The sequence below is a fragment of the Brassica oleracea genome, chromosome C3 (assembly GCF_000695525.1).
Source record: "Brassica oleracea var. oleracea cultivar TO1000 chromosome C3, BOL, whole genome shotgun sequence".
NCBI classification, from domain to species: domain Eukaryota; kingdom Viridiplantae; phylum Streptophyta; class Magnoliopsida; order Brassicales; family Brassicaceae; genus Brassica; species Brassica oleracea.
In genome coordinates this window covers 6140894-6160584 of record NC_027750.1, presented here as the reverse complement: position 1 = coordinate 6160584, position 19691 = coordinate 6140894, and the positions used below count along the sequence as shown (strand labels likewise).

The following is a 19691-nucleotide window of genomic DNA, read 5'->3' as shown; positions in this document are numbered from 1 at the left end:
GAAGAGAGAGATTCAATGGTGGAGAGGCGTTCGCGGAGACAGGCGGCACATAGACCGGCGGTGGGTTTGGAAGTGGGGTGACGGTGGCAGACGGAGGAGTGACGACGGCGACGGCGCTGGGTTCGGTGGGTCATGGCTAATAAGGGATCAGGAGTGGTTCAGTGGAATGGAAGAGAGTGGAGTTGAATGGGTCAGAGAGACATGTCTAGGATAGAGAGTTGAGCTGCGTTGCGTTTCGTTGTCAACACTTTAACCTTTTTCGTTTTTAGCTGTCCCTTTTAGAGTTTTAGTGCGTGTTAATACGTATTTATAATTTTATAGTATTAAATTCTGTACTTTAATTCCTGCGTTATTTATTTTCTTAAAAAATATTTTCTCTCTGTTCTAAACTTTTTAATATTTTAAAACTTATTAAAAAAAACACATTAAACTACCATAATAAATATATCATTTTATATAATTTTCAATTTTCAATAACTTCTAACCAGTAATAATTCAATAAAGTCAATTAAATTTTTCGAAGTTTACAATTTTTTTTTAGAAAACACAAAAATATATATTTCTAAAACAAACTTTTTTCTAAAAAATCTATCATTAAAGAACGGACGGAGTATAAATTATTCAAAAGTTAACCATGTCGTGTTCATAATTATATGAATATTTATCAAATGTTAATAACAGCCAACCGATCATAAATATACTAATTAGCTTAATTTGGTCATTTATTTGGTAAGATGTTTAAAAATTAAAATTAACCGGTGGAGTAAAGATTAAGATCCATTGATTTGTTTTAACTTTTAACATACATGCTTTTTTTTTTTTTTGATCAAACATACATGCTTTTATAGATCTTGTATCTGGTGAGTTGCTGAATCAACACATCCCATCCCATCATGGGCCACGAGTATTTGTTTTCTTTACCTTTTGGGTAAATAGGGTAAATATTTGGCTACTTCCATCACTTCTTTGAATCAGTAAATAAAAGAAAAAAAAATATAGGGTATTGGTGGTTGATTTTCAAGTAGATAGCAACAAGAGTTTAGTGCAGCAAGATGTAACATTTGAACATATTTTTTCTCTCAAGCAACACCTTAATTATTTAAAATAAAGTGTGTTGTTCAAATGTTACATCATTATCACCAACTAATGTGTGTTATTACTTCTTCTTTTTTGTCAACAATGTGACAATGTGTTATTACTAACAACTATTAATTACATTATAGTAAAAACAGAGAAAATAAATTACTGTATTTTATAATTAAATATTTTAAAAAATTTAATTACTGTCAACAAGATATTGCAAAATATATTTTTTCATACTTCATCCATTTCACAAAGATGGACTTTTTATTATTTTCACACATATTAAGAAAACACATTAAACTACCATAATAAATGTATCGTTTTCTGTAATTTTCAATTTTCAATAACTTTTAACCAATAGTAATTCAATTAATTCAATTAATTTTTTCGAAGTTTACAATTTTTTTCATAGAAAACACAAAAAGATATATCTTTGTGAAACAAAGATTTTTTTCTAAAAATCTATTTTAGTGGAACGGATGGAGCATCATTTACCGAAGATAAAGGTTTTCTATAAAACCATCTTCAATTCAATTCTATGTTTTCCTCTATAGGAAAAAAAATAGAATAAAAGCGTGATTTCGTTTCAATGTGTTTCTTTATGCCAAAGAAATGTTATCTTATATCTGTTTATAGATGAATGTTATATTTATTTTCCTCTAGATAACTGTTACATTTTGTTGGAACTAGTCGAAATTAGGAATGTTAAAACGGGCTTGTCCGGTCCCCATTTACTATATGTCCACTAAAGACTCTAAACGTTAGTGAAGCCCATAAACATCGAATCACAAAACCATTCCCCAGTTTGATTGTCATTACACACAACAAATCTAGAGAAGAAGATGAAAGATTACAGATCACATCACAACCCACAAAAACAGGACAGGATCATACAACACATCACAAATACAAAACCTTTTTGTTTTGTATTTTACATATAAATTTACAAAAAGACATTCTTACAACATCTCTCAAGCGAATTTAGGCTTCGGCAAAGCCGATCCACCAAGAACGCTGCTGCTGCTGCTGCCTCCTCCTCCTTGGACCGGTCCAAGTTTCTGAATCCAATGTTTCAGACCTTTCCTTGGATCCTTGCATATCTTGTTCGAAGCCAGATTTAAACACCCTTCACGTTCCAGTGAATCCTCAAACTCCTCAAGCACTTTCACTATCTGCCAAAACTCAGGTCTCTTATCCGGTGCAACCGACCAGCACTGCTCTATCAATGCCTTCATAGCCGCTGGACAATCTCCCGGAACAGCCGGCCTAATGTTCTGAACCACAAATCAACGTTTATAAGATCTCAAATGGTTGAAACAACTGAACCATAATAGTCAGAACACACTTTACCTTGTGCACGACTGCAAAGGCAGCTTGAATAGGATTCATGTCCTCATAAGGGATTGCTCCAGCTACCATCTCCCACAAAACGAGTCCAAAGCTATACACATCAGCCTTTCTCCCGTGTGGTTTCCGTTTAATCATTTCAGGTGCCATCCACCTGTAAGTCCCTGGATCATCAGCCAACATGTCACAGTACTCCTCCTCGCACGCTATCCCAAAGTCAGCGATCTTCAACTGGAAGTCTTCGTCTATCAATACATTTTCCGGCTTAAGATCTCGATGGATTACTCGTCGTGAGTGGATATATTCCATTCCTCTTGCGATATCTAGAGCAAACTCTATAAGCTTCTTCAAAGAAAGAGACCTATTCTCAGGCTTGTGTAGAAAAGATCTTAAAGATCCTTCAGGTAAATATTCAGTGAGGACACAGTATACAGGCGGATCTTTATACGCTCCCACAAACTGTTTTAGCACACAGACAAGAGAAGAAAAGTTAGAACAAACCATAGACATCATTCCACCTATATTGGCCAAAAGAGAGTGTAATCACCTTGATAACATTTGGATGAGACAACCGAGACAAGAGGGTGACTTCCTTGGTAAACTGCTTCTCCAACCGTGCTCCCAAGCATCCATTCTCGTCATCATCAGGGACAGTGATAAGCTTCACGGCAACAGCTTTATCTTCATACTTTCCATGGTACAGTCGGCTGTACAGCCCATGAGCGAACCTAAGCCCAAAGAATAGCTTCGACATATCGATACGGTACTCCTCAGAAGCTTCAGCAGCACTGACTCTACGACCACTACCGTTATCAAAAAGCTTAGACCATCCGGTGTCCTTCTTGCTCTTGCTCACCCTCTCTTGAATCCTCAGAGTGCTAAGATCTCTGATGGGAACCGAAGGAGACCGCAAGTTGAACGATCTCCTCTTCTCAAAGGAGTCTTTATGAGATAACTTAACCTTCATTCCCTTTTCAGAGTCTATTCTTCTCGGATGCGGAGTGGAGAATCTCTTACGCTCAGACCTAGCTTCCTTAAAGACATCAGGGAGAGACATCTGAGGGGAGGGAGAGACGGATCTCTGTTTATTAGTTACAGGGTTTGTCTGTGTTTCCGAATCAACAACAACACATACATTCGGTGAACTACTTGAAACCAACTTCTGGGGCCTTGTTTGAAGTTGAGAAACATTATCTTGGTTAACCTTAAGAGGGAAAGAGGCTAGCTTTGAGGAGTTGAGACGGTAAGAAACAGTATGAGAGAACTTAGTCCTCCTAATCCAAGAAGAAGCCTCTTCATCCATAGTCCAAAGTCGTATGCTTTTAAGCAATCTCCAACAAAACCTTTTCAAAACCCTATCTTTCTCTCTTCAACCATTAACCCACAAACCCCACAAACCAAAAGAGATAAAGCTTTTCTACGAATACAAGTTTTCTCCACGCATCCACCAAATCGCCGGAAATCCTGAATTAGACCCAATCATACGCCAAACAAACAGAAGCTATTGCGGATGATAATGGTTGGATCTATCGACAAATCGGGAAGCTAAAATGTTTACCTTTGAAACAGGGAATCAGGGAGGGAGAAGGGAATCGGAATCGAGAAGATCCGGCGATTTGAAGGCGGAAGGAGGAAGGAGGAATCGATGGGAGGAGCTTAAACCATATATGACGGTTTGGAATGGATTCTGAGAAGACCTTTTTGACACCTCTTTTTTGGAATTTTTGAGAAAGTTACGTGTAAAACGACAGCATTTTCGAACTCTCTTATCAGCATCTATGATTTTTTTTTTTCGTGTGGGTCGAATCTGTCAGCATCTATGATATGCTTTTGGTGGAGAAGCTTAAATTATTATTTTTGATGTTTCGGAACTTCAGATACTAAAATAAATTTTGAAGGCTTAGTTTTGGCCCAATATAAATCTTCCAAGGATTCGATCGACCACGAGAAGTTTTACATGGACTGGAAGCCTGTCTTCTCTTATCAGCCCTGATCGACTTGCCATTTTGGTAAGTTCTGCTCCCAAGAAGTACCTTTCCGTCATTCACCACAGAATGTAAGAGTCCTTGTTCGGGGACTACTTGGAGCAGCGGGAGATGGTTTTAGCTGGTAACCATCCAAGAAGACAGTTCTATGGAGAGTTTTTGGGGTTGGCCAAAGCGGTCTGGCTGCTTCATCTCCTGGCCTTTTCGCTCGATCCATCCCCGAGTCACTATGAAGCAAACTGTGGAGCCGAGTTCCACTCTCAGTACATGGAGAGTGTGTTGAGGTTCTTGGATGGTCTTGTTCCTGCGATTTTGACAGAAAACATGATTTTCGGTTAGGCAGAAAATGATATTTTGTGGATTTGACGGAAACATGGGATTTCAAGATTTGGAGGAAATTCAAATTTATGAAATAATTACATGAATTTAAAATTTATATTGAAATGGACTGTCCATGCGGCATATTTTTATTGGGCATTAACAATTTTGGACTACTATCCATTATGGACCGACTAATGTCTAAAATACAAATGGTCTGCATGGGCAAGCCTAATTGGACGTTTGATAGCTCTAGTTATATCATGTATTTTTTGAACGAATATACATTTGTTCAAATCAAAAATAATACGAGGATTGTTCAGAAAAACAATCCAAAATCTATATGGACAAAGATTTTAAAAACGTGTAAGCTTGACCGTACATGTATTCAAGTTTGTCTCCGTATCAAAGAAAATTTAAAACCAAATAGAATTTATTAGGAATTCGATTCATATAAGTTAAGAAATAATTTGAAAGAGTGCGAACATATTTACTTAATATATTTCATATCTGATTAATTAAAAAGGCCAAATTACTAATTTAATCAATAACTACATAATTGTTTTAAAAAGTTTCAAAAGCGTGAAATTATCTAATAATTTTAAACTTTGACCTAATCTAGTTATATATCTTACATGAACTTTTGAATAAGAAAGAAATCTATATAGACAGAAAGCTTGACTGTAGTACATGTATTCAAGTTTGTCCTAGTATCAAAGAAAAGTTTAAAACCAAATAAATACCTATATAATTACAGCAACTCCTCAAGTATTTTCATCTCCGGTCTCGACTCTCTTCTATTTCTCTCGGCGATCGTCAGTTTTCTCACAAGTAAGTATCATGTAACATCCATCAACAACGCTTCGTGATCTCGTCGTTTTCCTTTGTTCTAGTTCAAGTTTACTTACATTACACTGCATCTCGTGGTCACTTCTCTCTTTGTATTTCCATGTGGTGACTGTGTTAATTAATCTCTTTTCTTGGTGGAAATCGCAGTTGCTAGAATCTTTAGTATATGTTTTATGAGAGATCAGTCTAGTGTGAATCTACCTACTAATTTTGAATTCTCCATTTGTTATTTATCTCATAGACTTAAAAGCTGCTTTGTCATTAGGCCACGACAGCTCTTGAGATCTGAAAACCAATGGGTTTTGACATTCAACGCATAGCGAAAATTGAATCAGTTCCCGGGGAGCATTTCTGTCCTGTTTGCCAACTTCTTATCAACCCAAATGAAGCTCTCCAGTCTATGTGCGGTCACTTATACTGTAAGCCATGTTTAGCTTACGTCGCAAGCACCACTAAGGCGTGCCCTTATGATGGTTATTACTTAGTCACAGAAACTGATGCAATGGTTTGTTCTTCATCTTTCAAAATAAGTTATTTGTCTTTTCTGTTTGCTTAGTTGGTTGTTTCATGTTTGCACACTAAAGTTATATGCCATCTTTTTACAGCCACTCGTGGAGTCAAATAAAGTGTTGGCTGATACTATTGGCAAAACCGTGGTCTACTGTTTATACCAAAACAGTGGATGCACATGGCTTGGCTCTCTGTCTGCTAGTTCATTACATGACTTGAGGTGTGCATTCGGCAACTCTCTTGTTATGTGTACCAGGTGTGGAGTTAAAACTGCGCACCTTCAATGGCATGAGCATGTTCAAGTTTGTCCTGTGAGATTTTTAATCTATATTTATGTCAAAAATACAGTATAGATGTGTTTGTTCTTTGGTTCTTACATGTATATATTGTACTAAATGCTTTCAGGAAATGCAAGTTCAGATGCATGCTTACAATGAGGCCAATGTTGTTACGGCTACCTCTCATGCGAATGCACAGGATCATGGTGTAGCTGCTGCAACGCTGACTCAAGATCAATGGTACCAACAACCATATCAGCAGTATTACCAAAACGATGATGATGGATACTCCATGCATCAACAACGGTTACACCTTCCAAGTTTAGCTCCCCAGCATCAAGTACTCTATGTGCAGCCAGAAATTCATTATGGGGCTCAAAATCACTCTCTTATGCAAACTCAACCACAGCTCCAATCTCAGAGCTACCCGTCAGTGCCATCTCACCCGCAACATCCATCACTGACATTTCCAGCTTCTCAAGGTCTCATAAACGTGCAAGCTCAACCACATTTCCAACAAGTGCAGGATATTCACCCACCTCAGCCTCTTCCTACTATGCACAAACAACAGTCTTCGTTACCAAGTCAATTAACAAGAGCTCAATATTGGAAGCAAATGGTGCGTAAGTATGGAAGAGCCCCAGTCCCTGAAAGCTCATCAGGTTTACATTCTTCACAGCAACCCTTGCCAAAACCTTCATTGCCCCAACAGCATACGACGGCACCAACAACTGATGTAGTTCATAATCAGATGCATCAGGGAGGCCATTTCCATAACCAACATCTAGCAGTGCAGTCTCATTTGTGCCCCATAGGCCTAGCTCAAAGGTTACAGAAACATCCACAAGTGCATCAGCCTGTTACTCCAATTCTTGGATTTCAACCTAATATGCCAGCTGTGAAAGAGTATCCTTCTCTGAACACTCCACTACTAAAACATGCCTTATTAGAGCAAGATGGACGTAGACATTTGAATACTGTTGTCCAGGAGTACCTCAAGACTGTTCACCTACGCAGTGAAGATGTTGAAAGATCAGGAGATTATTTTTCAGGATTATCGGATAGAGACTTTGACCAGATATCACCAATTAGAGCTAGAGAAGAGCATGAGGCATATTTCGAGTTTAGACCTGCTTCAAGATTCTCTCAACCTTCCATTGACTTGGGAGACAGACAGTTCAGAGGTGGACCAAGCATTCTTAATGGTCTTCGGCTTCCAGATATTGTTGACTTTAGGAGTAAATATACTTCGCAAGGATTTTCTGGTGATGGTGGATCATTTCCAGTTAAGATGTTACTGTCTCTCTCAGCAGTTTATGTATATTTTAAGCTTGCTTTTAACGTGTCTTTTTTATATAGGGAGATGTGGAATCTTCTCTAAATTCTACAAGAAAGGCGACAGGAACCGTTGAAGGTTTAGACTTGCACTCTCAGACCAGGGGAAGGGAGCACCAACATAAGTCAATGGATAAGGACGTCGATCGTGATCAAGCAGGAAGCAAAGGAAACTTAAAATGTAAGTTCATTCAAGTTATTCTGCAGCACACTTCAGGTTACATTTGTATCATTTATCTCTAAATTGACAAAAAAAATGTTTGCTATATCTTGTAGAGCTTCCGAGAATTCTTCTCTTTTTGGTAATCCAAACAAAAATGAAAAAGAAGATTCAGAGCTTTAGGATATAAAGAGAAGAAGCATTCCATTATACACTATCAAATGTGAGTACTCAACTTCCTCACAACAACATAAAAATACTGGTGAACATTCTCCAGCATCTCATTATGACATTAATATCCTATCAGATTTCTCATTTCCTAGTATAAGCTTTTACTTCTTGTATTTCCATAATATGTAATTTGGAAACCTTTGTTTTACTTTTATTATTATCGAATAAAAATGAATTCAATTTCGTATGTCTACCTGCATTACATATTATTTTGACCTAGTTAATGTTTTTGGTATGCTTTGGTCGTAAACAATTACAGTCAACTTACGTAAGAAAAAGTAATGATGCTGAAGGAGATTTAGGCAACTATTACAGTTTATTTTCTTGTTTAAGAGTGCTATAAAACAAGTAGGTTAGGGACTGCGATATTTAATTAGGTTGCCACAAAGCAGCTTGAACCGGTGTATGAAACCTATGATCATATATCTTTCTTCTTTATTTTATTTTTTTGGGTCAAAATATGATCTCCCACTTATTCATATTTACTTGCATTCTAAGACAAACTTATTTTTGGGGTCAAATCATCCTAAGACAAACTTTGAATGTCATTTCTAACACACATCGACCGACACAGCCCAAGAGAAAATAACACTATCGATTAGGGACTGAAAAATATAGGCAGAAAGTGTCGAAAAGCATAAGTAACGGGGTCAAACTGTAATTTATCAAATATTAATGGGTTCAGTATGTGAATAAACCAAAAACCTGTGGTTCGTTCTCTTCTCCTAAACCTCAATCGCCGATCAACCAGAAGCCAATAGAGACGGCGTAACGAGCGAGAGAGAGAGATACAATGGCGGCGAGCCTTATGAACAGAGCCGTTTCTAGAACCGAAACCATCGGTGCTTTCAGACTCTCGCTCAACCTCCTGAGAAACTTCTCATCGCCGGCGGCGGCATCTCCGGCCACTGAAAACCCTAGCTCCGATCCGATTAAAGCTAAACGAAGGAAGAAGAAGAATAAGAACCTAATCGAAGTCGCTCAGTTCTTACCCAATTGGGGAATTGGATACCATATGGCTAAAGCTCACTGGAACGGAGTCTCTTACGAGATCACTAAGATCAATCTCTACAAGGTTTCGCCTTTTCGCTCTCTTATGCGTCTCCTGTGAATTTTATGTTATGGGTTCTCATCGTTTTCCTCATTGCATTCATTTCATGATTGAAAGGTTTAACATTTGGGCGCTTTGAAAAATGTTTCCTTCACCAGATCATTAGGGTTCTTTGTTTGATTGATTGATTGTGGATTCAAATGCAGGATGGTAGACATGGAAAAGCGTGGGGGATTGTTCACAAAGACGGTGAGTTTTTGTTTTCATCATCCCTTCTATGTTCCTTCCTTCATCTGCCCTCGTTGAAGATGATGATAGGGAGAAAAGACTTAATATTAGTATAACGGTTCTTTTCATGTATAAGAGTATCCACTAATGAAACTAGATAGTCAAAGCTGCATTGGTTTGTTATGAGATGCACTTGTATTTAGTCCACACACTAAAGTTATTGCAGCTTCAGTATGACTAACATATTTCTCACAATGCAGGCTTGCGAGCTGCGGAAGCTCCAAAGAAGATAAGCGGAGTTCACAAACGCTGCTGGAAGTATATCCCTAACCTGTCAAAGACCACACCTGCAAGTGCAACCGCCGCCCAAGTACAAGCTGACTGATCTGTGTACTTCCATTGTTTGTGGGTACTTCTTAGATATATGTCTGTTTTCTCAAGCATAAAGAAGGAATGATACATAATCTTCGGATGATAGTTGGTTTTTAGGTTCATCTTATTAAGACGTTGACGCTTCTTGAGATGGATTTTGATGTGCCTGCAACAATGAGCCTAGAGTTTAGCTACTAAATTTATTTTGTAGGATAATTCTGCTTTTTTAATAAACCTCTAGTTACCAATTGCAGGGTTTGGTTTGTAATCGACAACACTTTTGTTTTGTTTTTGAGAACCGACCAGATCAAATAACTATTGTTCTGTACTTTCTTAAAGTGTCTGAAATTTTGTTCTGTATACTTCTGTTTCCATATAGTATGATCCAGCAAAATCCAATCTTCTCTGCATCCCTCTGTAAAACGAAGATCTGTATTAGTCTTGCCACAGTCATCCTAGCCAACTCCAGTGCTTGCTCTCACCATATGCTCAGGTTTCCTTTCGATGATATCAGAGATACATTTGCGTCAATCAATGCTTGTTTGTTACGCTTGACAACTTTTGTTGGAAGAGTGACTCGTTCCCTGAATTCCAAAATCTTCATATGATACAGAGAGTTATTGGTGTCATTTGATAAATCTGAGTATTATATAAACTAGAATTAACAAGATTCTAAATAAAATTGATTTACAGTAGGGCATATTACCCTAATTTTAACATTTTAGTTTATAACTAATTTTATACGAACATTTATGATCTACTAAAACCCTCCATGTGATTGAAAAATAGGACTATGATTGATATTAGACTAAACTAAAAAAAGGAGAATTCACAGTTTATATAGTTACAAAATAAACATATGTAATTCCAAATCTAAATATTGTAACAATAAAATCAAGAAAATTGACATTTTTAATCCCAAGTGTAGTTATGTAAACCAGGATAAATCTTTCAAAATGTGGTGTCCTTTTATTTTCGCTAGAACAATTTTTTCTGATAAACAGTTTCGTTCGAACAATTATTAAAGAAACAGTGAGTTTCCTCTTAGCCAACATAGTTACATCCTGACAGTCACTGGTACCGACAGTGACTACTGTGATTAGTTTCATCAATGCCCTTCATCTTTTATATAATTTATAATTTGACCTCCTTTGTACCACTCACCTCAATACAAAATTACTTCTTTGTCTCCCTCAAGTTTTAGTTGATTCCACGTTGAATTTCCTCAATAAGTGAATTATAGTTTCATAGTTTGCAAATACTCTTTAATTAGTACGAAAAATAAGAAAATCAACCTTACTCTGAAAGTGAAAAAAGAAAGGAAAATTATTTTTTCAGAGCAAAAAAATGATAACTATGTCCTTTTATACTAATTTCATATATTTTATGTTTTATTAGACTAATTATTTTCAAAATGGCAATAATATCCTTAAAATTGTAATTTTTAAATATAATAAATAATGGATTCGATCAAGCGGGATCGATCGATCCGAAATTACAAGGTCGAACGGATCGATCGATCCTGATCATTATGCAAAAAAAACGCGGAGCATATACAGATCGACCAGGTCTATTTCACTCGATCGGAAAAGGTCGATTTCATACGACTGATCTCGAATTATAGACCGATCGATCAACGGAAACATAGATATGTATCATGGTAGAAATAATGTGAAAATTTTGTGAAAATTTTGTGAACAATCAATAGAATATAGAAGACGGCGTGACTTTTTTTCGTTTTTTTTGTTTTATTTTTTTAAAAATTATTTTTTTCAAAATATGAAAGTGAATATTCCCAAATATTTTGTTTCCATATTTTTATGAACTGATTTCTTATCCGTAGAATACAACTAATATGTAGAAATCGGTTTCTACAGGTTTTTAGAATTATAGTAATGTGTAGATTTTGATTTCTATATGTTTTAGATTTACTGTAAATTTGTAGAAGTCGGTTTCTACGCGGAATGTGTATTCTAAATATTTTTAGAATACTCTTATTTACGTAGATCACATATTCTAAACATTGTACATTCAATGAAAAAAGTGGATTTCGTTTTTTACTTTGTAGAATGCTTTTTTCTACTTTGTAGAATGCTTTTTTCTACTTTATTTAGAACATAATCTGAAAATTATGATTTAAATATTTTTAGAACTGAAAAAATACTACTAAGTTCATATATGTATTTTATCAATAATTACTATTTTTCCAAATTTTTTTTGCTTGTAAAACTATTTATTAAATTTATTTTCAAAAATATTAAAGGGTATTATAGATAAAAATGACACAAAATAGATATTAGTCTAAAAAGCCTATACTTATCATTTTTTCTCTCTAAGAAAACAATTTTCTCAAAAGAAAAAGATTCCGTACCACGGGATCTAACAATGGTTAAAAAGCAGTCGGTCTGAAATAAATATCTTACCAAACTTGAGGGAGACAAAGAAGTAATTTTGTTTTTTAAGAGAAAAAAATAAAACAATTAAAAGAACAGAACATAACAGAAGCTGCTCTTTTGTCCTAAGAGAAAAGAATAAGCTTCTTCCTTTTCACTTTCTCCAACATCTCTTCCCTCTGCAAGTACATAAACCAAAATAAACAAAATTAGCTTTTCTGTAATAATTGTTTTCTATTTTCTTTTGTTTTGTGTCCTTTCCTCGTAAAACCCATGACCCTTTTGCTTTAATCTTCAAGAAACATGCCTTCTTTTGCTTTTGGATCTCCACATCACCATTTGGCGACTCTTAGAGACTCGCCGTACTCAGTCGAAATTAGCATCGACGGCGAGTCCTCCGACTTGGAATCCTTGTCTGAAGTCGATTTAGAGAGCGGTGGTGTGACGCGTCCAGTGAAGAAGCTACATTCTGGTGGCGGTAAGAAGAGAAGGGCGAGGAGGAGAAAGAAAAAGAAGAAGAGGAAAGAAGGTATAGATTGCAGGATCTGTCATCTGCCTTTGGAGACTAACAAAGAAGATGAAGAAGAAGATAGTTCTGATGAACAAGAAGAAGAAGATGATGTTGAAGAAGAGTATTATGGTTTGCCTTTGCAATTGGGTTGCTTTTGTAAAGGTGATTTGGGTGTAGCTCACAGTAAGTGTGCTGAAACTTGGTTCAAGATTAAAGGAAACATGTAAGTTTTTTTTCTTTTTTGTTCACAAAGGAAACATGCAAGTATCCTAAATTATTCTCAAAGACTTCATTTATTTTTTCCTCTTTTATTTAGAAAATTCTACATATTCTTATGAATCTGTGGAAAAAATTAGTGATGTGTGAAACATAATGAGGAAACAAAATTATATGTTTTATGTCCTTTGATTTATTCTCTTGTCTGATTTCTAGAGATCTATATGATTGTTATCAACTGAAGCTGGAATCTACAGTTTAGGCGACACCAATTATTCAGTTTTTATTACCATGTGTTGAAATTATGTCTTATCTTCTTATTTTCCTGCAAATTTGGACTGACTGTTTTTTTTCTCAATTAAATCCTGTTTCTGTGATTGGCTTTGTATTGAGAATCTTGCAGTCCCTTTTGCTTAGTTTGATTCTCTTACCAGTCACCACTATACCAATAGTTCTGTCTAGGGTCTTTGCATTGTTTTAAGCAGTAGTAACCGCCTAACCGGTTAGAGTTAGATCTTCTTCTTCTTGTGTGTTTGAAAGTTGAAGTGAGTAAGACTATACTGATATGGTTTCTGTGAATCTGAGCAGGACATGTGAGATATGCGGTGCAATGGCTATAAACGTTGCTGGCGAACAGTCAAACCAAGAGAGCAATGCCTCTGCCCATTCACAAACAACTGCAGGACAAACTCAGACAGAGACACGGGGAACCTGGCATGGTCGCCGTGTTATGAACTTCTTACTTGCCGTTATGATCTTTGCCTTCATTGTCTCTTGGCTTTTCCATTTCAAAGTCCTGAAATGAAACAATTTCCTTCTCGCTCTCTCTTCTTCCCCTGTTCTTGAGCTGTTTGCTTTCGCTAAATCGATCCCTCCTGTCGCTTGATTGTTCACACGTTTTGTAGCTGTAAAAACTTGGTAGTAGGTTTTTAGATTGTTGTGACTTGTGAGCCTTACATCTTGTATAATATTCATCTCTACTCCGGCTTGGTGAAACCTCTGCGCGACCAAGAAAGTTTATCTTGGCTCTTTAGTTTCCAGACACAAAACATCTTTGGCTTTGAAAGACAATAGCAGACAAGGATCTTGGACATAAATGAGCAAAATCCTTCTTTTATTGATTTAAATTACATTTGGATTTTGACTCATCTCTTCGAATTAGAACTCACAAATTTAGCATGAACTGAGCTTAAATACTTGATAAAACAAAAGACATTGAGGCAGTTTCAGAATCCAATCAGAAAAACGAAGACGAGAAAGAAGAAACCTATACACTTGAAGTTTTCAGTTTCTTTGCTTCCAAGGAAGTCCCATCCGAATGCCGCTAATAAGATTATCTAAGTATTGCCTGTCAAAAAAAGAAGCAATTTAGTGGTCAATGTCCTGAAAGAAAGTAGTCTGAAACTCAATTGCCCACAAACACAAATCACTAAACAGATTTTTTAATTAGACACAACAATGTTGGTCTAGAATGTTGGTCTAGGAAACAGAGTAAGAACATCTTGACAAAGGTATACAGGGTTCATAGTCTTTGAGTTACTTGGAACAGAAGCTAACGGTGCAGCTCTTAGGATAATGCATAAAATAGGTGAATTCTTCCTGCTCTGAGACTAGGTGCCGATATGAATTAAAACCTCAAGACTTCTTAAAAGCTTTGACATCATAAAGAATGGTGGTGCCATACATTAATTAATCCATCTGTTTCGATTTAATTGTCGTTGTTGTATGAAAAAAATTTCGTTTCAAAATAAATATAGTTTCAAGCAAAATTTATCAATAAGATTCACCACTTTATTTTTCAATTGGTTGAAAAATGGTTAGTTATATAGGTAATTGTGTTTTTGTTTAGGAAATATACAAAATTATATGTTTTCTTAATTTGTGTGCATAAACCTATAACGACAATTAAAATAAAACGGAAGGAGTAACATTCGGCTACGAGACAAACATTGATTTTTTTTTGGCGGGAGAGAGTGAAAAATTTTGTGGACAAACATTAAATAAAATAAAGTAAGTTGATCATTTTCTCCGGTGACAAGTTTTCCACGACAATTCCTCTCTTTTACTAAATCAACGTTCTCGGTCTCGGTCAATGTAGACAGAGTCAACGTTTTGCATACCTAAACTCCTCCACATATCTTGCTAGAGAGCTTCTTGGTCTCTCTCTACCACACACAAAATGACCTCTTCTTTTCTCCTTCCCACTGTTGCTGCTGCTGCAGCAGCAATTAGCTTCTTCACGCTTTTAAGAAAGTTCAGATTCCATAAAAAACTAGATTCTTCTTCTTTATCTCTTCCATCAACTCCAACTACTCTGTCTCACAATTGGACACACCATGTCTTTCCAAGCTTCCGTGGGGAGGATGTCCGCAGAGACTTTTTCAGTCACATTCAAAAGGAATTTCAAAGAAAAGGAATCACACCGTTCAATGATAATAAGATTAAGAGAGGAGAATCCATTGGTCCCGAACTCATACGGGCTATTAGAGGATCTAAGATAGCAATCGTCTTGCTCTCGAGGAACTATGCTTCTTCGAAATGGTGTCTTGACGAGTTGGTGGAGATTATGAAGTGCAGGGAAGAGTTGAGTCAAACTGTAATGGCCATTTTCTATAAAGTAGATCCATCTGATGTTAAGAAGCTCACAGGAGAATTTGGAAAAGTTTTCAGAAAAACTTGTGCGGGTAAAACTAAGGAGGATATTGAGAGATGGAGACAAGCTTTGGCAAAAGTGGCCACGGTGGCTGGTTACCATTCAAGCAACTGGTTCATAATTTTCTTTTTCTTTTGCTTTTAGTCTGTCAATCTAAATACTAATAAAATTATTTTATAATTTAGGATTATTTACAAAAGTACCATAAATTTGATAATTATCGTTTGTGATATTTTGGGGAATTTAGGATTTTGGTTGGTATTAGTATTAGGTATTAGCAAACAAAACATTTTTCTTAACGAGAACAAAACATTAAATGTTGTTATTTTGAGATATTTATATATGTATGTAGATTTGACACAACAACTACTAATTCGAATGTGTTAACCGATGTATTCATCTTTAATTTCCTTTTGTTAGGGATAATGAAGCAGCCATGATCGAAAAAATTGCCACTGATGTTTCAAACGAGCTGATCAATTCCACGGTATCAAGTGATTTTGATAGTTTAGTTGGGATGAGAACTCATATAGAAAATGTGGAACCACTTTTACACCTAGCATCTGATGAAGTGAAGATGATAGGGATTTGGGGTCCGTCTGGAATTGGTAAGAGCACCATCGCCAGAGTTTTATTCAGCAAATACTCTCATCAGTTCCAACTTAGTGTTTTCATGGAGAACATCAGAGTGCGATATCCAAGACCTTGCTACGACGAGTACAGTGCGAAACTGCAGTTACAGAAAGAGTTCTTGTCTCAAATAATCAACCAGGAGGATATCAAGCTTCATCATTTGGGTGTTGCACAAGACAGGTTAAAAGACAAGAGAGTGCTAGTCGTTCTTGATGATGTGGATCAGTTGGTGCAATTGGATGCAATGGCCAAAGAAACTACGTGGTTCGGTCCTGGAAGTCGGATTATCATCACCACGCAAGATAAAAAGATTTTGAATGCACACAAGATTAACCAGATTTACCATGTGGATTTTCCACAAAATGATGAGGCTCTTCAAATCTTTTGTATGTATGCTTTTGGTCAAAAGGCCCCAAATGATAGCTTCGAGCAGCTTGCTTGGGAAGTTATAGAACTTTCCGGTAAACTCCCACTGGGACTAAGGGTTATGGGATCTTACTTCAAAGGAATGTCCAAGGAGGAATGGACTAAGGCACTACCAAGGTTAAAGATTAGCCTTGACGGAGATATTGAAAGCATTTTAAAGTTTAGTTATGATGCCTTATGCTATGAAGATAAAAATCTATTTCTTTATATAGCCTGCTTTTTCAACAATGAATGGGTTGAGAAAGTGGAAGAGCATCTTGCCGAGAGTTTCTTTGATGTAAGACAAGGTCTTCACGTCTTAGCTGAGAAATCTCTTATATCAGTCAGCTCGGGATATATAAGGATGCATAATTTGCTAGCACATTTGGGTAGAGAAATCGTCCGTACACAATCTATTCATGACCCTGGACAGCGTCAATTTTTAGTTGATACAAGAGATATATTCCAAGTACTGAACAATGATACACCAGTAAGTTTTCACTTTGGTCGCCCTTTACAAAATTTGATAAAACTAATCATCTTTACTTATATGCGTCTTTGGATTCTTTTACAGGGTAGTAGAAGTGTTGTCGGCATAGATTTCAAGTACTCGGAGATCACAGATGAGTTATATAGAAGTGACAAAGCCTTTGAAAGCATGCCTAGTCTTCAGTTCTTAAGACTTGATGGTAACTATATTGAACCCATATCGTACTTGTCACAAAGTGTGAACTATCTACCTAGAAAAGTTAGACTACTGCATTGGGAACATTTTCCTATGAAGTGTCTGCCTTCTAATTTTAGCCCACAGTTCCTCGTTGAACTAAACATGCCTGACAGCGAGCTTGAGAATTTGTGGGAAGGAACTCACGTAAGTAATTTTCTTATCATCATTTCTTTTGCATACTTTGTTTGTATACATCAATTTAGTTACTATGATAAATGTTTTTTGTTTGTACAATATACTTTATTTATGATTTTACCATACTGTTTTCTTTGATGAGTTCACTAATAAGTCTTCTTGTGTGTTGTCTTTTTTTTTTGTATAGACGATTAGAAACCTCAAATGGATGGATTTGAGTTTTTCCATAAATTTGAAAGAGCTTCCTGATCTCTCAACTGCCACTAGTCTAAAGAAGCTGAAGATTCCTGGTTGTTCAAATCTGCTTGAACTCCCTTCTTCTATTGGGAATGCTACTAATCTTGAGGGACTGGATCTCAATGGGTGTTCAGATCTTGTTGAGCTCCCATCCTCTATTGGTAATGCTATAAACCTCAAGGATTTGGATCTTACGAGTTGTACAACTCTTTTGAACCTGCCTTCTTCTATGGGATGTGTCACTGCTCTGGAGAAATTAAACCTCAATGGATGCAAGCACCTAGTTGAGCTCCCTTCCTCTATTGGTAATGCAACTAATCTCAGAAAATTGGATCTTGAGAATTGCTCAAGTTTGGTGGAGCTTCCTTTTTCCATTAGAGATGCCGTGAATCTCAAGCATTTTATTTTTAGTGGTTGCTCAAGTCTTGTGGAGCTCCCTGCTTTTTGTGGTAATGCTACTGATATCAAAGAATTTAATCTGAGAGGTTGCTCAAGTTTAGTGAAGCTCCCTTCTTCTATTGGGAATATCACTAGTCTCAAGAATTTGGATCTGAGTGAGTGTTTTAGTCTTGTGGAGCTGCCTTCTTCTATTGGGAATATCACTGATCTCAAGAACTTGTATCTTTCTGAGTGCTCAAGTCTCTTGGAGCTCCCTTCCTCTATAGGATATATCACTAACCTTGAGAATTTGTATCTTGACGACTGCTCAAGTCTAATGAAGCTCCCTTCCTCTATCGGGAATATCACTAATCTTGAGAGTTTGGATCTCAATGAATGTTCAAGTCTTATTGAGCTACCTTTGTCTATTGGGAATATCACAAGTCTCAAGAAACTGTATCTTAGTAAATGCTCAAGTCTGGTTGGGTTACCTTCCTCTATTGGAAATCTTCACAATTTGTTGACGTTGCGGTTGCAAGGTTGCTCAAAGCTTGAGGCTCTTCCTATCAACATCAACATGAAGTCTCTCAACGAACTTGATCTTACTGATTGCTCACTGTTGAAGTTCTTTCCTGAGATTTCTACGAATATTAAGTATCTAAGGCTCAGTGGAACTGCGATAGAACAAGTGCCTTCATTAATCAAGTCATGGTATCGTCTGGATGACTTGCATATGACATACAGTGAAAGCCTTGGGGAATCCCCACATGTTTTTGACTGCATCACAGAGTTGCACTTAAGCGATACAAGAATACAAGAAATTTCTGTATGGATCAAGGAAATGTCACGTCTACATAAACTTGTGATCAAGGGTTGCACAAAGCTAGTCTCTCTCCCACAGCTTCCAGACTCCATAGCCTTTCTTGATGCAGAGAACTGTGAGTCTCTTGAGAGACTAGATTGCTCTTTTCACAATACAAAGTTCATTGATCTAAACTTTGTTAAATGCTTCAAACTGAATCAAGAAGCAAGAGACCTTATCGTCAGGACACCAACATGTAGATTTGCGCTCTTACCAGGACAAAAAGTGCCTCCAAAATTCACCTACCGAGCCACTGGGAGTTCCCTTTCAGTGAAACTGAATGGAATTGATACGCACTTCCCTACGTCCTTGAGATTCAAGGCTTGCGTCTTGTTGGTTAACAAGGATAACGTTGAGGCTGGTCAGTGGAACGTGATGGAAGTGTTTGTTCGCATCAAGGACGAAAAGAATGGTGTCGGTGTTATGTGTAGACCAAAAAACTACCACCTTCTACCTGCACTTTTACGGTACATGTTCACTCCACGTTTAAATGAGCATTTATACATATTCGAATTTGATAATATGGTGAGTTCCAGTGAATTATTGTTTGAGTTTGAAGTCCACAATGACAAATGGGAGATTGGTGAATGTGGGCTACTTGCTCCAACGGTTTGGGTGCCTCGTTTTGATGGAAGCTGAAAAAACAATACATTTTTGCTGTAAAGATTTTTACAACCCATATTATTTCTAGAGCATAAATCCTTTCCAATCATGTTGTGTTTTGTAAATATTTTTTAAAACTATTTTTCTTTCATATTTGGCGGTAGAAAGTGTAGATTCTAAAATCTACACTA

General features: G+C 36.6%; 5 protein-coding genes across 5 annotated transcripts in view; 3 read left to right on the top strand and 2 right to left on the bottom strand.

Annotated features, from left to right (window-relative positions):
• The window catches only part of LOC106336496 (UPF0503 protein At3g09070, chloroplastic-like), a 1728-nt gene extending 1465 nt beyond the window's left edge, over nt 1-263 (bottom strand). Inside the window, exon 1 of the mRNA XM_013775335.1 lies at nt 1-263. Within this exon, the coding sequence (XP_013630789.1) occupies nt 1-134 (134 nt within the window). The 5' untranslated portion in view covers nt 135-263.
• A 1584-nt stretch (nt 264-1847) lies between these two features.
• LOC106336162 (serine/threonine-protein kinase HT1-like) lies at nt 1848-4245 on the bottom strand. The gene is made up of 4 exons (XM_013774909.1): nt 3989-4245; nt 2978-3894; nt 2434-2889; nt 1848-2357 (listed from the first exon to the last, which is right to left on the bottom strand). The coding sequence occupies exons 2-4, from the start codon at nt 3731-3733 to the stop codon at nt 2055-2057; spliced, it is 1515 nt and encodes a 504-aa protein (XP_013630363.1). The 5' UTR covers nt 3734-3894; nt 3989-4245; the 3' UTR covers nt 1848-2054.
• A 4555-nt stretch (nt 4246-8800) lies between these two features.
• Nucleotides 8801-9922, top strand: LOC106332405. Its single transcript, XM_013770868.1, has 3 exons — nt 8801-9171; nt 9354-9396; nt 9636-9922. The coding sequence occupies exons 1-3, from the start codon at nt 8890-8892 to the stop codon at nt 9758-9760; spliced, it is 450 nt and encodes a 149-aa protein (XP_013626322.1). The 5' UTR covers nt 8801-8889; the 3' UTR covers nt 9761-9922.
• A 2331-nt stretch (nt 9923-12253) lies between these two features.
• LOC106332353 lies at nt 12254-13855 on the top strand. Its single transcript, XM_013770821.1, has 2 exons — nt 12254-12874; nt 13456-13855. The coding sequence occupies exons 1-2, from the start codon at nt 12444-12446 to the stop codon at nt 13670-13672; spliced, it is 648 nt and encodes a 215-aa protein (XP_013626275.1). The 5' UTR covers nt 12254-12443; the 3' UTR covers nt 13673-13855.
• Nucleotides 13856-14982: 1127 nt separating this feature from the next.
• Nucleotides 14983-19655, top strand: LOC106328794 (disease resistance protein TAO1-like). The gene is made up of 4 exons (XM_013767307.1): nt 14983-15633; nt 15941-17048; nt 17133-17429; nt 17608-19655. Exons 1-4 carry the CDS (start codon nt 15047-15049, stop codon nt 19534-19536), a joined length of 3921 nt encoding a protein of 1306 aa, XP_013622761.1. The 5' UTR covers nt 14983-15046; the 3' UTR covers nt 19537-19655.
• The last annotated feature ends 36 nt before the right edge of the window (nt 19656-19691 follow it).

Coding starts and splice junctions, on each gene's coding strand:
- LOC106336162 (XM_013774909.1), bottom strand. CDS start 3,733: ATGGATGAAGAGGCTTCTTCTTGGATTAGGAGGACTAAGTTCTCTCAT. Junction 2,890..2,977: donor CTCATCCAAATGTTATCAAG/GTGATTACACTC, acceptor GTGCTAAAACAG/TTTGTGGGAGCGTATAAAGA. Junction 2,358..2,433: donor CCTTTGCAGTCGTGCACAAG/GTAAAGTGTGTT, acceptor TTTGTGGTTCAG/AACATTAGGCCGGCTGTTCC.
- LOC106332405 (XM_013770868.1), top strand. CDS start 8,890: ATGGCGGCGAGCCTTATGAACAGAGCCGTTTCTAGAACCGAAACCATC. Junction 9,172..9,353: donor CTAAGATCAATCTCTACAAG/GTTTCGCCTTTT, acceptor ATTCAAATGCAG/GATGGTAGACATGGAAAAGC. Junction 9,397..9,635: donor GGGGATTGTTCACAAAGACG/GTGAGTTTTTGT, acceptor CTCACAATGCAG/GCTTGCGAGCTGCGGAAGCT.
- LOC106332353 (XM_013770821.1), top strand. CDS start 12,444: ATGCCTTCTTTTGCTTTTGGATCTCCACATCACCATTTGGCGACTCTT. Junction 12,875..13,455: donor TTCAAGATTAAAGGAAACAT/GTAAGTTTTTTT, acceptor GAATCTGAGCAG/GACATGTGAGATATGCGGTG.
- LOC106328794 (XM_013767307.1), top strand. CDS start 15,047: ATGACCTCTTCTTTTCTCCTTCCCACTGTTGCTGCTGCTGCAGCAGCA. Junction 17,049..17,132: donor TACTGAACAATGATACACCA/GTAAGTTTTCAC, acceptor ATTCTTTTACAG/GGTAGTAGAAGTGTTGTCGG. Junction 17,430..17,607: donor ATTTGTGGGAAGGAACTCAC/GTAAGTAATTTT, acceptor TTTTTTGTATAG/ACGATTAGAAACCTCAAATG.